This window comes from Patagioenas fasciata, chromosome 1 (genome assembly GCF_037038585.1).
Source record: "Patagioenas fasciata isolate bPatFas1 chromosome 1, bPatFas1.hap1, whole genome shotgun sequence".
Classification (NCBI taxonomy): domain Eukaryota; kingdom Metazoa; phylum Chordata; class Aves; order Columbiformes; family Columbidae; genus Patagioenas; species Patagioenas fasciata.
Genome location: NC_092520.1, coordinates 107,374,161 through 107,390,804, shown reverse-complemented (window position 1 = coordinate 107,390,804; position 16,644 = coordinate 107,374,161). Strand labels below are relative to the sequence as shown.

At 39.9% G+C, this 16,644-nt stretch overlaps 1 protein-coding gene across 7 annotated transcripts in view; it reads left to right on the top strand.

Annotated features, from left to right (window-relative positions):
• The window catches only part of CNKSR2 (connector enhancer of kinase suppressor of Ras 2), a 216,539-nt gene that overhangs the window by 31,937 nt on the left and 167,958 nt on the right, over positions 1–16,644 (top strand). For all 7 annotated transcript variants that reach the window (XM_071812397.1, XM_071812401.1, XM_065858558.2 and 4 more), the window contains exon 2: positions 5,967–6,130. In XM_071812397.1, coding sequence (XP_071668498.1) covers positions 5,967–6,130 — 164 coding nt within the window. The remainder of the gene's footprint in view (positions 1–5,966; positions 6,131–16,644) is intronic.

Genomic DNA, 16,644 nt, shown 5'->3' with positions numbered 1-16,644 from the left:
TCATGAAGTGTGCAATTGTGTTATTAGTTAGGAAGATTGCAAGTGTGGAAGATTTCCCTGGAGGATAGCAGTGCATCTTGCAGTCTTATTCCAGAAAACCGTATGAGTGAAAATATAAAATGAAACAGTTCTTGATCAGTTTCTACTGTGCCATTGTAATAAAAGGAATTCTCTGCACAGAAATCTGCCCCATTTCACATCAGTAAGCCATTAAAAATTGTTAATGATTTGATGAACTCTGACTTGGCTCACACAAGGCAAAACTCAATGACAGAGCAGGGAAGGAAACCAGCTCTAATATGTTCTACTTGCAAGAGAAACCTTTCTAGAGAAATTTTTTAATGTTAAAAGCAATGAATCTCTTGAACAGTTTCTTTTGGGGGAGCTTTCTTTCCTTTTGCTATAGTTTTGTACTTGTTTAGTCCCACAGATGAGGTAGAACTTGCTTTAAACTTAATGAAAATAGTTGTTCCTTTTCTGTTAATGCGCAGAACAGTCCATCTGTGTACGTAAGACCTCAGGGGTATACTAGCTGACAAAGATGTGCAATGTGTTAACTTAGCATCTCAAATGCTCTTCTAGGCCCCAGTCAAACTGGCCTGGTAATGAGTGTATGGTGGGATCTGGACAGCGTTGCCAGACTCCATGGTTGATAAGCTCAGGGGAAAGCATGTGGGGTAGGGGACTGCTTCTTTAGTAGTAAGTGTCCTTAGAGGTCTGTGTTATTTCTGGAGCATAAGATGAGGCATCTTTCAAGAAAAAAAGGAAGGGAAAAAAAAGTTACATTTCCTTTAAAGAGTAAGTCTAAAAGGAAGACGAGCACCATCATATGGTTTGACTGTAAGCTCTCTTATTGTTGGAACACCTTTACCTTTACATATACTCAAAAGATCCTGTGGCTATTTTGGGTGAGGAGCCGAGCTGTTGAATATGAGACTTACTTGTGTATTGATATCACAAAATCTGTTTGATATATTATAGAGCAGGGGTGTCAAACAGTGTCACAGTATGTTTGGGATTGGAAGGGACCTCAAAAGATCATCTAGTCCAATCCCCCTGCTGGAGCAGGAACGCCTAGGAGAGGTCGCACAGGAACGTGTCCAGGCGGGCTTTGAATGTCTCCAGGGAAGGAGACTCCACAACCTCCCTGGGCAGTCTGTTCCAGTGCTCTGTCACCCTCACTGAGAAGAAGTTTTTTCTCAAATTTAAGTGGAACCTCTTGTGTTCCAGCTTGATCCCATTACCCCTTGTCCTATCATTGTTTGCCACTGAGAAGAGCCTGACTCCATCCTCGTGGCACTCACCCTTTATGTATTTATAAACATTAATAAGGTCACCCCTCAGTCTCCTCCAAACAAAAGAGACCCAGCTCCCGCAGCCTTTCTTCATAAGGGAGATGCTCCACTCCCTTAATCATCTTTGTTGCCCTATGCTGGACCCTCTCCAACAGTTCCCTGTCCTTCTGGAACTGAAGGGCCCAGAACTGGACATAATATTCCAGATGGGGTGTCACCAGGGCGGAGTAGAGGGGAAGGAGGACCTCTCTCGATGTGCTGACCACCCCCCTTGTAATACACCCCAGGATGCCATTGGCCTTCCTGGCCACAAGGGCACAGTGCTGGCTCATGGTCATCCTGTTGTCCACCAGGACCCCCAGGTCCCTTTCCCCTACACTGCTCTCTAATATGTAATTTCCCAACCTATACTGGAACCTGGGGTTGTTCCTGCCCAGATGCAGGACTCTACACTTTCCCTTGTTAAATTCCATCAGGTTATTCCCCGCCCAACTCTCCAGCCTGTCCAGGTCCCGCTGGATGGTGGCACAGCCTTCTGGCGTGTCAGCCGCTCCTCCCAGCTTAGTGTCATCAGCAAACTTGCTGATAGTACACTCAATTCCCTTATCTAAATCGTTAATGAATATATTGAATAATATTGGCCCCAGTACTGACCCCTGAGGCACTCCACTAGATACTGGCCTCCAACTGGACTCTGCACCATTGACCACCACTCTCTGGCTTCTCTCTTTAAGCCAGTTTGCAACCCACCTCACTATTCTATTGTCTAGACCACACCTCCTCAATTTAGCTGTGAGGATGCTGTGAGAGACTGTGTCAAAGGCTTTACTGAAGTCAAGGTAGACCACATCCACCGCTCTGCCATCATCCATCCACCTTGTTACATTCTCATAAAAGGCTATGAGGTTGGTCAAGCATGACTTACCCTTGGTAAAGCCATGCTGACTGCCCCTAATGACCCTCTTATCCCTGATATGCCTTTCACTGGGGACCTTGTCAGCCTCGTGGTTGCCTTCAAAGGGCCGAATGTAATTTTAGAACTGTATAAATGTAGGAGTAGTTACATTTATATAGTCTTAAAATTACATTCAGCCCTTTGAAGGCAACCGCGAGGCTGATGTGGTCCCTGGTGAAAATGAGTTTGACACTCCTGCTATAGAGCCTTGTGTATCCAGAGCATAATAACAAATCTGATTTTTAGACACAAATGACTGTTCTTGAAATATCCAGAACTACTAGATGCTTGGCAAACTTAATCACACCCGTGGCCAGGAACAGGGACTAGTACATCGAACTGAGTTATCTTCTGGGATTCCTTGGTTATGTGGATTGTATGACATCCTCTGATATGAGGGCATTGTGGAGCAGAAGAGGAGCAGACCATGCCAGCTAGAAAAATGTTTTACTACATTGAGGTTGGGTGGATGCTGGACTTGAAGGAATATTGTGAAAGACAAAGTGCTCTTAAGAAATCTGTGCTTTCCCAGTTAGCTTCCAGGGTGTCTCTGTGGACCTCAGGCACCTGATGGATTTTGGTAGATCTTGTCCTGTCCCAATTTAAATGGCATTATGAGGCACAAGTGCCCGTTTCCTGAAATTCCTCTCCTGTTGATGTGAATGCAGCAGTGGCTGATGGGCTGCTGGCAAACGTGGCTGTCTGCCTGGCTCTGGGTTGAAAAGGTGTGGGTAAGGAATGCAGACAGCCTTTTTGTATTATTATTATTATTATTATTAATAATAATAATTTCCTATCTGTACACAGTTTTGTTTACAAAAAGAGTTGCTGCTTTTTTTTTAAGAAATAGAATGACAGAAATAAATGACTTCAAAAAGGATGTTCTATTTAGGGAATGACGGGAAGTAAATGTGGCAAGGTATTTTGAAAATGTCACGCAATTTATGATTAAATTATTTTGTTCTTTCATGGCTGTGGTTCTTACGAAATTGGTGAGTCAAGCAATTGTCAGTAATATTTTTGTTGTCTTAAATTTTTTTCATGCCCTATATGAACTATATGCATCCATCTATATTACATCTGAATGACAAAAATACATAGATAGCAGGAAGAGGAAGAGTAACAGCTTTATTTAGAATTAACTGTCAGTGAGTGTTTATTAAGTGCATCTGTCATGTCTTATTCTGGATTTGTTTTGCTAGTCTCTTAGCTAGGAATTCATTTTTTTTGATACCTGATGACGTTGAATATTTTAATGTTATTATTCTCATTCAACAGTCTGTGTAAACAGAGTGGGACTTAAGTTCAGGAATATTACAAGTACTTACTGTCTTCTTTTTTAGTCATTTAGTGAAAAAAAACATCTATGGCCTATTTTTAATATGTTTTTAGATTAAGTGTTTCATGTATTGTCAAGAATATTCAATTTATTTCAAAAAATCAATGCCATTATGCATGGGACTGTGCTTGTAAAACAGCTCATGCAATTAATATACCAGATGGAAGTCTTGGGCTAAGAAGGGCTCTTGGAGAAAATAGATGCAAATATGGATAAATCAAGGAGGTTTACGTCAGAAAATTCAAGATAATGGTATCGTGTGTCTCTGTGTGAACAAATAAAGTGGATTCAAGAAGACTCAAGGAAACATAATTTCCTTTTGTAACTTAAATGTTAACATCTGAATTCTAGATGTTTGACTTCGTAAATAGCCTCTTTCCCAGGTATCATGCAGAAAAGAAAACCTGATTTTTATTGCTGCTTTTCTGATTGCTAATAATGATGAGCATTGCCTAGCACTTCAGAGAGACACCACAGTGTTTGGCATGTTCTGAAGCAATGGTGTCTAAGAAAAGAGAAATTAAGATCTTCCCCTTGTACATCACACTGAGTAGGTGTGTATTGTGTTGTTCTACAGTGAAACATTATTTGTGATTAACAAGCAGTTCTAAGGCCAAAGGCTGAGTATTTGTTATTTAAGTACAAAGGAAAAAATTATCAAAAATTCAGTGAGGCCCTCCACAAAGCATCAGGGTGTATTGTTTTGACTTTAGAGAGTGTTTCTGTCTTCTTTTCCATGCACACATGTGGCAACCAGGTCATTTTGTGGATCAGTCTTGGTGGTTCTGATTATACAGTTTCCCCTGAGGTAGAGGGATGAAACCTAGGAGAATAAAAGCTTTAGTAGATCATTGTTCTTATTGAAAGTTTAACCATTTGTATTTTCCTTACTGGAGAATTAGAGAATAATTTTAGCTCCTCACAAGCCAGTCAAGCACATCGGGGAGCCAGGCTGTGTGGCAGGATGTGATACATTATCTGTCCTGAATCACGGTTTTGTTCCCTGCTAATAAGCTGTAATAGAGTCTATGACCTATTTGAGTGATTGTTTGATTAGAAAAGGAAACGAATGAGTGGAAGACATGGCTCCAAATGCTTGATTAACCTAGACCTTTAAGTGGCTTTGCTTCAGATGCAGGAAATCAGGCAGCAGGTTCTAGAAGGTCATGGTCAGAGGCTGCTGGAACTGAGGGCCTGCTAAGGAGAGTTTCCTCTATCTTGGGCCTAGATTATTTGATTTACAGTGTGTTTGTATGTGGTTTAGTTTTGGTGTGTGAATTCTAGAAGTGAAAGCCATGTGAGGATTGTACTGATATGTGCAGGGCACATTCAGTTGGATGTAGCAGGCACAGAATGTGAGTGACGCTTGCCCAAGAACTGAGCCAGGAATGTCAGGCTGGCCTGGCACTGGGGTATCCCTGAATACCAACATGTTCCTCATAGGAGTCTCTTTGGAGCTGTGGATACACCCTAAAAGGGGTGAAAGAGAACGAAAATACGACAAAACCGGTTTCAGAGAAGCTTTATGTTACAAGCTGGGGCTTTTGTGTGTCAGCTTGGGCTCACCAGTTAGACTGATCTTTTCAATGTATCTTCAGATTTCTCAGACATTTTGATTAGCAGGTTAAAATGTTCTCACTTCCTTGCAACCTAATGTACAGATGTCTTTTTAGCATTAGAGAGAGGGTTGTTTGAAGACAGCCATCAGAAAGGTGATATCTCTCTGCTAGATTAATGCATTCAGGTTTTTGTCAAAACCTGCTACTTGGTATCAATCATCATGATCTATCGGAAGGTATTCATACACAAGTTTTAGATGGACCACGAAGTACCCAAGAGTTTTCCTTATCCCCTTAGCACAAGGATGCATATGCTGCAAAGCTTCCCTATACTGATCTGGCCCTCTTAGGCAAAGATTGATTGGGAAGGAATGGATGATGGATTATCTCATGTTCTGCAGCGCTCTTTGCTCTATGTTGATATGCCGTACCTGGAGAAAGGAGCATGTCTTTCTCCATTCCTTCTCCCCTCCCCTCCCCTCCCCTCCGAGATGTAATGGAGGCATTGCTAACATATCTGTTATTAGGGGCTGCCAGACAGGCATTCATGGTGCAGTATACTACAAGAATTCAGGGCTATGTTCGGGGTTCAGGAGTAGCTGGTACCATCCACAGGTGGAAAAGCTGTGGCTGCCATAGCTCTCCAAATGTTAAGATTCTGGGTAGCATTCATTTTCTTGTAATGTTGAAATGTTCCTCTTAAAGGTAGGGAAAGTGTCATCCATTGGCTTGATTTTTGGTTCCAGCCCAGTTTTATTTTGTATGGCAGTATAAAATGTTGCTAACTTGTCTTCCCTGCTTCTATTCTGTTTTTGCAGGTCTTGATGATTGCCTGCAGCAATATATTAAGAACTTTGAGAGAGAGAAGATTAGTGGCGACCAGCTACTACGCATTACTCATCAAGAGCTGGAAGACCTTGGAGTCACACGAATTGGTCATCAGGAGCTCATCTTGGAAGCAGTAGACTTGCTTTGCGCCCTGGTAAACTTCTTGGGAAAAACTGGGGGAGAGGACAGTGTTTGCATATTCAGTTTGCGTGTTCAAATTTCTAGTCCTAAAGACGATCTAAATAGTCCAAGATACTCCTGACATGTAATGTATGAACAATTTAGCATTTTAAACCACAGGCAAGATAAAGAGCGGTAACTAGTGATAGGATGGTGCTTGTTAAATAAATTGGTATCAGAGATTTAAGGCTTGCGTATGTCTGAATATTTCAAAGCTTATCTGAAATCGAAAAAGGACTAAACTGGGTTTGGTTTGGAATGTAAAAGAGTTACATACGTGGATGCAATAATTGGGTGCTGGTTACCCTTTACAAATAAAATGTCCTGATATTAACCATGTAATTTTTCACTGATCCTTTAATGCAAATTATGTTTCAGATGATTATTCGAGCTTGATGAAACATAGCTGCTTGTATTTCACAGTAGAAAGGATTAAATACTGAAGTAACTATCTTATGTGTAAATAATACATACATTTTTGATTGAGCATACAGAGGGAATTTCATAATGGTCTTTTTGGTCAGGTCACACCATGTGTAACTGGGATTGTCTCCTTAGTGAGGGGCGTAGTGCTGCCTTCACCCTTCTCACAAATTTTTTTGTGTGCCTGTAGAGATCAGTGATAGATGATAGATGTGGACAGAGGTGTCCACATTCTCTGCTGTAGGAAGGATTGTGAACAGCTTTGTTAAGATGTACTTGATTACCTAAAGTGGTGTTTTGTGGATTTTTAATGCGTACTACTTTTCCAAGCCTCAGAAGCAGTTTAAGAAAGGTGAATCCCAGTAGAGGCAATCAAAGATGGTAGGCTGAAAGGCTCTTCAGAAGCCTTGTGGATTCTCAGTATGCAGCAGTTTTTCTGAATATCCTGTTGTTGCATCTTTGGGAGATAGATGTGAGAAGTAATGAAGGTAAGGGGGGAGCGGAGTGGGGGGGAAGGGAGCAAAAGAAAAAGTAAAAAAGGGGAGAAAATCTGTTCCATGCAGGAAGACATTTGTTTTTAAACACATCTCAAGATTATTTTGTTTAGAGTAGTCTCAGAGTGGCTCAGTGCAATAAGTTAATTTATCTATTTGTTTTTGAAATAATAGAAAGGATGTAATCCTAAAAAAAAAAAAAAAAAATTGCTGCTGATATTGAAGGGAACATAGTGTTATTCACAAAGGACTTATCAGACAGTACAAAAGGAAACAAGAAAGAAAATACTTCAATTAACTGAGACAAAAATCTAAGTTAGGGTGAATGCTGGTGACTGTTCTTTCCCAGCACACAGGGAGACAGATTGCAGCTCTTTCAGAAATAACGTGCTTCCATAGAAAGAACCTTGTTCATTAGCTGATTTTTTTTTTTTCCCCAGATATGTATTTATAGATGTTATCTTAGACAAACAAACACAACTTTTATTTGTACATCCCTTATCTTAGGCAAAAGTCTAAAGAACTAAGTTGAATATAAAATAAGGAATTTGTAGCAAAGGCTAACACTGCATCCTTAATTCATGCAGCAAGTCTCTAACCTCCTGGTCTTTGTTGTGCATGTAGTTTTCTCTCCTTTTCTGAGTTCTGCTTATAGAAAACAGTACCACTGAAACACAATAGCAAGTATTCAGATCACAGCTTCTAATTTAAGTTGAGGTTTTTGCAGTCTCACAATTGGCTCCTGATGGCTCCTCAGGGATACAAAATGTGATTATTATATTGATTTTAGTGGTCTTAATTTGAATTTATTGTTCGCCAGTCAGATAAACCTCTTAGGAAATTTAATTCAGAGACAATCCTTTTGGCTATACTGGTCCTATAGTTACAGGCTTTCCCTTTTTTATTGCATCATTAAGTATCTGTCCAGGTTAGTGCTTGCCCATTCTTCCAAGTAGCCTCTAATGTTGACTGTATTGTTTAGGAGAACTTTATGACTCTCCAACATAGGATAACTGCTACTGCAGGGAGTCGCTGTCTAAGGTATTTTAATGAAAATTATCTGATTATTTTTTCTGTTTCACCAAAGTTTGACAGGGGCTTCATGTAGAATTTGGCATGAGTTAGAAGGGTATGATCCAACTGAGTTAAGATCTGTGTGAGTGCTGGAGATAATGGGTGGCATGATGTGGTAGGAATATGACTGTTAATTTTGCCTTGGAAGTGTAATCCCTGATTTTAAACTAATCACTAAAAAACAAAAGGATTGTAACTTCTAATTCTCCTCCCCATTCTCTCTGAGTTAGTGAGTGACCACCTAAACGGTTTTTGGCATTGAGGACAACTGAGGGGGATAGATCCACCTCTCACTGTTCATTCCTGGTCCCATTCTGCAGGGGAGAGTTTCCAAGAGAGAGTTTTCATCAATGAGGAAAGCTTCTGCAATGTTGATAGCTGATGTGTTTTAAGGGCTACTTCCTTCCTGCCTCCCTTCACAGTATTTCTGAGGGTAAATTTCTGGTCCTAGTTTCTGTCCTGTCAGCTGTCGATATGACAAATGACAATCCAGCTGCTTGTGTTGCAAGCCTGCAGTTCAGAGGACAACGTTGTCTTCCTGGAGAGCCTGAACAGCCTGCGTTTGGCTGATATGGAGAGACCATGGGACCTCCTTAAACCAGGTGGAGGCTGTTGAACAGTGCTAAATAGACAAACTCTTTGCTGCAGCAGTCAAAGAAAGCGGTTAAGATTGACAGTGCTATTTAAAGGATGTACTTTATTGATTTTTGACAGAAGGTGGGTGGGTGGCCTATGGTCTCTCACAGTATTCCCGTCCTGTCATAAGCACTTGCAACAAATGGATCTTCCAGTGTTTGTTAGCTGACCAGAGAACAAATAGCGGCCTGTGCTGTCTCTCTTAGGAGCGTCTCTCTTGGCTGCCAGCCTGCCATACTGTGCTCTTGACAAGAGAGCCAACAGCCTGGGAGTGAGATTCACAGGTTTTCTTCTCTTGTGGTGCTTCAAAGAAGGAGGAATAAAGATTTTTGCCCAGCTGCTCTACTGCTGTTACAGGTCACTCTTGACTGATAAAGGTGGAGGCATACATATCACACACCATCCCTGAGGCTGAATGTGCTCCAGGAGAGAGCGGGCAATGTAACTAACATGGTTTATTTCTTCACTCTTTCCTTCAGTCTGTGAAGGTGGGAGCACATTCAATAGGTTGTCTTGACTCTGTGCGGCTTAATGTTTTATAAAATCTGTGTCAGAAAAGGCAAGATAAATGAAATGTTCTTCATGCTTAAAAGAAAGAAGTAGTGAGGTCTGTGATGGTATTTCATTGTTGCATGGGTTTTGATCAGTCCTTGGGAAAAACACCATGATGGAGATAAGCCTGTAGAGATGTTCTGGTTCCAGCAAGACTTCATTTCAAACTGGGACATGAAACCAAGATCACACTGGTGCCACTAACAGGTAGTAGATCCATGTTTGTTGTGTACATGTTTATTCGTAGTGACAAAATCTAAAAAAATAATTGGCATCTTAAAGCTGGTTGAAAAATGGTAAAATAAGAAACTGCATGTCCAGCTCTAGAGATACAACAGAAATTGTATGGAGTTAGCTACTGTGGTATTTTTTTCTCCAGGCCACTCTAGGTAATACATAAAAGATACATTTGTTCATTATTTAGAAAATTATCGCGCAGATGCAGCCTCAGCCTGATCTTTTTCACTATGTGTGTGGCAGTGAAGCCAGTCTAAGACTGTTTTACATTTAATCAGTAAACAAACAGTGTAACAGACCTTCATCCACACATAAAATGTGATGACCCTTATTTTTCTGGTTGCTTTAAGAACTGGAGGTGAACAAACAATACCAAGAGAAAGTAAATTGAGGACGGGCAGAGGTGATGCTTATGAAAAGAGGAATGCACACTGAAGAACAGGTTACTTACATTATGCCGTCAAATCCCTGTATCAGTCTTCAGGTTTGGAAGGCATCTGGAAGTCTTGTAGCTCCTGTGCTGCAGAAAGCAAAGAAATGCCTGTAATACTTCTTCTATCTTCTGTTTGTCAGGAGATTGTTTCATTTATCAGAACAAGGGATGACCATATTTTATTGAGTGTCCATGGACTCTAAATATTATGTCTCCTTGGTATCATATATTTCCCAGAAAATACTGCCCTGTGTTGCTCCCTGAAGACTGAAGCCTACACAGCCAAAGATTTCTTCTTATTGCTACGATGCACAAGAAGTTTTTTTTGCTTAATTCTCAAAAATATCTTGTACGTTTAGTTTGAATGAAGATTAAATTAGTTTTGTTCAATTTTTAAAATTTGAAATATTTTTTAGAAGGAGACTTTAAAGTGAGAAATATTTTGTTCTGGGAAGATAATATTTAGGAAACTTCACAAGTAACTTTTGAATGCTTTAGTTTTCTTTAAACAGATAACTTTGTAAAGTCTCTGTGAATTTGCAAAATACTTCTTCAAGGAATGTGCATTTGTATAGAATAGAGTGTTTTTAAAAAAACACAGCAAAACAGTTGCTTTGTACAGCATACTGGTTTCAGTACTAGTGTCATGCTAGTTACTTAAATTGGCAATGGCTGCACAGGAATTTTTTACATACTCTATATTTGAATCTATAAAGCTAGAAGATTGCGACAGATGAAATGGCATTATTATGTGGCAGAGAAAACATTGGTGTGCACTAACAGCATGAAATTACTTATCATTTACCACTAACACAAAACATTTATATGCAAATGAATGTAAAAAATAGGCCTACTTTACCCATGAGTGATTCAATTCCTCTTAAGAATTATGCCTTTTATCTTAATTTCATCTTCTTGCTGTTTCTCATGCAGAAATCCTTTCCTTTGCCCTTATTACTAGTCAGATCTTAAAACTACTTTTGTCAGTAACAGTGAATATTAGATTAATCATCATAGGGCTAAATGAGGAAGACTTCATTTCAAAATGGAGATTTGCATGTACTGAAGTTGGGATTTATTGTTAATATTCTGCATGCTCATAGCAGAAAAATTACTTATCCTTTTTACTATTGCCCTTTCAAAGTTAAAGTTCTGCTTATATATCATCTATCTTATCTTCAGCCTGAGAGCGCTTATCTGCCAAGAAGGAAATCCTGAAGTCCATCACCAGATGAATAAAGCTAAGGATTTAAAGGTGTTCTGATAGCTCATATAGGTCACGTTCAAAATGTTTGTTGTTGTTGTTAGTAGATCTTTTATACAGAGCTGCAGTAAACCCAGGGATATGCCAAAGGCAGTAGATATGTCTGTACGCAAAGGGTGAACGTTCTTTCTCCCACTCGGCTAAAGAATCTGTTATGGATCCTAGATGCTTTTCGTAGTTGCTTTTTTCTTTGGGCTGTTTGGAGTTTTGGGCAAGTGCAAAATACATGTCCTGATTCATAGAGTCATAGCATGGTTTGGGCTGGAAGGGACCTTTAAAGATCCAACCCACCAATTTAAAGGCAGGTTGGATAAAAAGGGCTGTAAAAGGTTTTAAAGAGGTAGTGTATTAATAACAATCTACTTCCTTTTATTTATTTAATTATTTTTTTTAAAAAAATTCAAAACTACTGATTAGCTGTTTAAGACTCTGTGAAATGCATGTAACTGGATATGTAACTGTAACTTTGAATTCTGGAGAAATAAGAGCACTTGGCTGGCTAGGGACAAAATTACATGCAAAAATACATAAACAAGAAATAATGAGCACTTAGTCTTGCAGAATCTGCTGATTGAATAAGAAGAATAGTTACGTAATTGCTCTATTAGTGCTACAAAGCTTAACCAGGTCTTGGCTTTTTGATGTGTTGCTTGATTGTGCTGTGGTAAAACAAGGGCACTTTTCAGGAAATGGGGTGATGATGATAATTATTAATCTTTCTTGGGTTCTGCAGGGCTGTAAGTGTCATGCACCTGATTTTTTTCTGACTACAAACATTTAGGACAAATATTTACAGTCTTTGAAACCATTTGCCTTTTAATCAGTATATACTTACTAATTGCAGTAAATGATAAGTGTCATTTGAGCTAACTGGCTTCTTCTTATCTACTTATTCTGTGTTAATGAAACAGATGTGTAAAGATCACGTGTTGTGCACCTCTAAATTACCCCATATGTCAGTGCTATTTGAAGTAGAGAGAACCTAAATTTTGGCATTTCATGATGCTGGAAGAAGGGCCATTAGAAATATGTTGTAGGCAGATCTGATGAGGTATAAAGTTACAGAAGACACCTTCCAGATGACAAGCTGTGTTCTCAGTTGCACGCAACTTTGGACTGGTAAGCTCTCTGCCTCATACTTCGTGGGATGTGTTCAGCCAAGTGTTTTGGAGAATGAGGTTCAGATGCATTTTATTCATTTTTAAAAAGAGTTTGGAGACAAAGGTTGCAATTTTCCTCGGTGAATTTTTGGCTGTCCCAAATTTTGAGGCATGGTTTTGAAATGGATGCTGTGTGCCGTGGTAGCCATGAAATGCTGTTTTTATTATTAATTTAAAAACTTCCCCAGGCTTCCAGAGAAGTGAGGACTCTATGAAGTTTACTGGATCTGGGTTGCTTCCTTAAAACCAATAAGTATTACATATAGAAATGATGCTCAAGAATTTAATATGGAACGTGAAAGCACTGAAAAAATAGTGAGGAGCAGAATTAAGCTTGCCTGAGGTTATCTTAAGTCCATTTCTTAGTAGTCATATAGTATTCTTACCTAAAAATCTTGCACTCAGTCTATAAGTACGTGGTTGCATAAAAGTTGTGATCAAGACATCTATTCTAAGGGATTTCTGGATTTGTTAATGGGGCTATGGCTATGTCTGTGTTGCATTTTGTGATGTGTTTAGGCCTGGACTTCTTTTGGTTTCTGAACTTAGGTTTTTTTATTAGCTGAAATGTCTTTGCACTTGTAATGAGCAGCATAAAAATACTCTAAACTAAATGTCTCAACAGCGTCTAGACACCCTGTCTGAGCCATCAGAGATAGTGCTGTATGAGTTAGGAACCCTTTACTATTTAACTTGTGATAGCCGTGTGAAGTGTACTTCCCTTCCAGCATGAATTAAGTGACTTTAACACAGAAAGGAAATGAAATGAGCTGTGATTTTTTTTTTTTTTAATTGGTGGGGAGGAAGGGAGAATGATCAGTTAATGAACACTGATCAAGATAATCCAAATAAGGTTCACTTTAATTCCAAAGTTTGGTTACCAGACTCTCTTCCTACCTTGTGGTGCTGCTGCAAGGGATGGGCTGGCAGTGGGATTAGGCTGGCTTCTCTCACACACACAGGGAAAAAAATGGCAAAACTCATCAGTGGTGATTAGAGCTGCTGCTTGTCAGCATGTGAAGAAAAGAACTATAATTCATCACTCACACTGTCATGTGAAGCCACAGAAAAGTAATTAGCAGGTAAAATGTCTATTAATAGCTTCCACCACCTTTAGTTTGAACACCTGCTGACAAGCTATTACTCAGTGTGGCTCAGCTTCATCAAGTTCTTGTTTTGTGATTGCCGGAATAGACTCCATTAGAGCCATTTCTGTTGAGGCAGGGTATCTCTGAAGAGACTCTTGCTCTGTGGCCTTTCGTTATGAAAGCAGATGCATGGACTTGCTTTGCTGCTCATAATCTCTACAAGCATGCAGAGATTTCTTTGTGATTCTTTCAGTGACTGTGAATTTATTTTGGTTAATGAAAGTGTAACTCGTGTCAGTGCTGGCTAAATGCAGAGAAGGGGAAAACAAAGAGTTTTCTCCTTTGCCTGCAATTATCTCCTTACATTGCTTGAAAATAAACGCAGTGCATTTCTAAGAAAACCATATTGTTAATAGTATATTATCACATATAAAGTGTGATTAAACTTGGGAATTATTGAGTAAGCTTTTTTCCAGTATTAGAACATACAACTCTTCATTCATTTTTAATGTGGGCCAGAAATATTAGTGATAAACAAAGGGGGGATTTTGGTAGCTTGACTGATGTTTTAGGATCCTTCTACTTGAAGGCTTCAATGAGGACAGCTGCCCAAAAATATATTCTACCTGAAATTTATCTCTGTATTTTCCATTTCTGGCTATGTCTATCTCATATTCCATGTGGAGGCTTTACCAAAATCATTGCCATTCCTCATGCAAGACCGAATTTTATATGTAGCTTAGGTATTAAATTTGTCCCTAAGGTTTTTTTATGTTAAAGAAAACACAGGCATTTGATGAGTATGTGTGAAAACAGACTTTCTATCCATTAACTTTGTCTCTTCCACATATCTGAGAGTGAAAAAAGACATTTGAAAAAGAGTGTCTGTAGTGGTGATCACATGAAATGTTAACAAGAGCCCACTATGCTTTTATAGGAGCCAATTTTCTAAAGAAGCATATACACAAATGCACCCTATTTTGCTGTCGTAGACTAAATTTTAGAGAATTGTTTTGCTCAGTCTGAAGTGTTCAATATTGCAGGTTTTCTTTTTGCCTGGTGCTTTGCTTGCTTCTGGGACAGGAGGCCTGCTCCGTTGCCTGTCAGGGTTCTTGCTGTGGTGGCACAGCACAGCAGTGCAGGATGGTACCCAGCTGCTGCCTATCTAAGCAGATGAGGGGGGAACGGAGAGAAAGGTGAAATTATTTGGGATTGTTGTGGAGGAGCACTGGGATCCAACCCAGGCCTCAGCGTGGTCTCCCCCAGCTGTGTGCCCTGAGTGCAGCCTGGCTGGGAGATGAGCAGGTGCCTGGATTGCTCCTTCCCCATGCTCACCCCCAGCTTAATGAAGGACAGTGAGTTTTGGGGCCAAGGGATGAGGTTTTTGCTGAGGCTCCATAGCAGCTCAGTGCTGGGGCTGAGAGGGTTTTGGAGGTGCAGTATGGTGACCGCTGAGGAAACTCATATTTACCTCATGTGGTTTGAAGCTGAGCCAAATATTTGGATAATTGCATTCAGTTTCTTAGTAAAAGCCCCCTCAATTAAGAAGTTCAGCATTTCGGTGTGTCAGAAAAGAAGGGAACCCTGTGGCCAACCAGGTTTGTGGTCAATGCCCCTGTGTTTTGGGGGAGGTGAGCACCATGTTGTGGGGGTGTCATGGGGCTCGCTTGTGGTAGGGTTTTGGTTTGACACATCTGTAAGACATTTTGTGTGACTTATATTTCATCCAGAATATCTTTCATTTGATTCTTCCCCCATTAATTTTGCCAAAATAAGCTAGATGCTCAAGAAGCAGGGTGAAATAAGAACAAACCTGGTGTTTTTTTCCAATTTACTCCTACCCAGTCTGCAATCTCCATTGTGCTCTCTCAGCAACAGCAACCACAGAAAACAGCAGAAAAAACAAATTTATTTTTATCTGATGTTTAGCTCATTTAATTTGGACTGATTTAATAAGTTATTAGTTATGAGCCATTTAGCTGCAAAGTACATTTTGCATTTCCATCCCCGTTTATTGTTTTCATCTTGTAATTTTTTATTTATAACCTACCTCTATCTGTTGTATGATTGCTATAGAATGTTTACATGGTGGAAAAGTCACTGCCCAAACATACAATTTGTGTAACTGAATGTGGTGGCAGAGGGTGGCGCCTGTGCAGAAACCATGCAGTTGAGAAACATGCCCGCAAAGCCTTCCTTGCCCAGAATATGAATGTCCACAGAAGTCGTGATTTTTAAAGTGCAGCCTTAGCATATGATCACTTCCCTCCTTAAGTCAAGTCCCAAAGTGCATCCTTTGCTGCAGAAAGATGGTTGTTATTTTGGCGGTTCCCTTATCAAGTCTGTTGGGTTTACAAGCACAAAGAGGGGTTGGCTTGAGAGAGCAGGCAAGCTGTGTGCTGAGGTTTCTCCTTTCTGTGGTGATCTGTCTCCCATTTGCTTGGGAGTGGACATTGTGGGAGGGCTGGGGGGCTCGCTGGCACTAGCTTCATTCTGTGTAATCTTCCAGCAGTTCCTGTATAATTAAAGAAGAGATTAAGTTCATTTAATAGATGGTTTGGATTAGGAACATGACAACTGCTGTAAATAATCACACACCCCTCCCCCATTTCCTATAGAAAAAAAGACTAAGGCAAATAAGCTTCAACGGTCTTAAATTAACATAAGCAAATGTATTTCTTCTCCCATCTCTTCTCCTGGGGGCAGATTAGCATAGGGACTAGAGCAGGAGCCTGGGACAAGAGCCGGTGAGGACAACAGTTGTTGTTAGGAAGTAGATTTTTTCTGTGTGCAGCTGAGGGGCTTTCTGCATGCTACTTCATCATCATTTGTGGTAGGAAACGGCCCACCTTTGATAGTAAGTAGCCCACTCTATCATCAACTGAAAAAGTTGTGAGCACCCCATGTTATAACCCTGTGATGTTGTTAAAGCGAGGAGCACCTTCGGAAGTACCATCTTTCCCCTGCAGGAATAATAAGCTCAGTACTATGCAATTGCTTATTCCTTTACAAAGGGAAAAGAAGATATCTTTTGAAATAACTCTATTATTATTTCCATTTGTGAGGAAAACAAATCCACTATAGAAATAACAAATTACTGATGGTACTATATTGTATTGTAATTGAA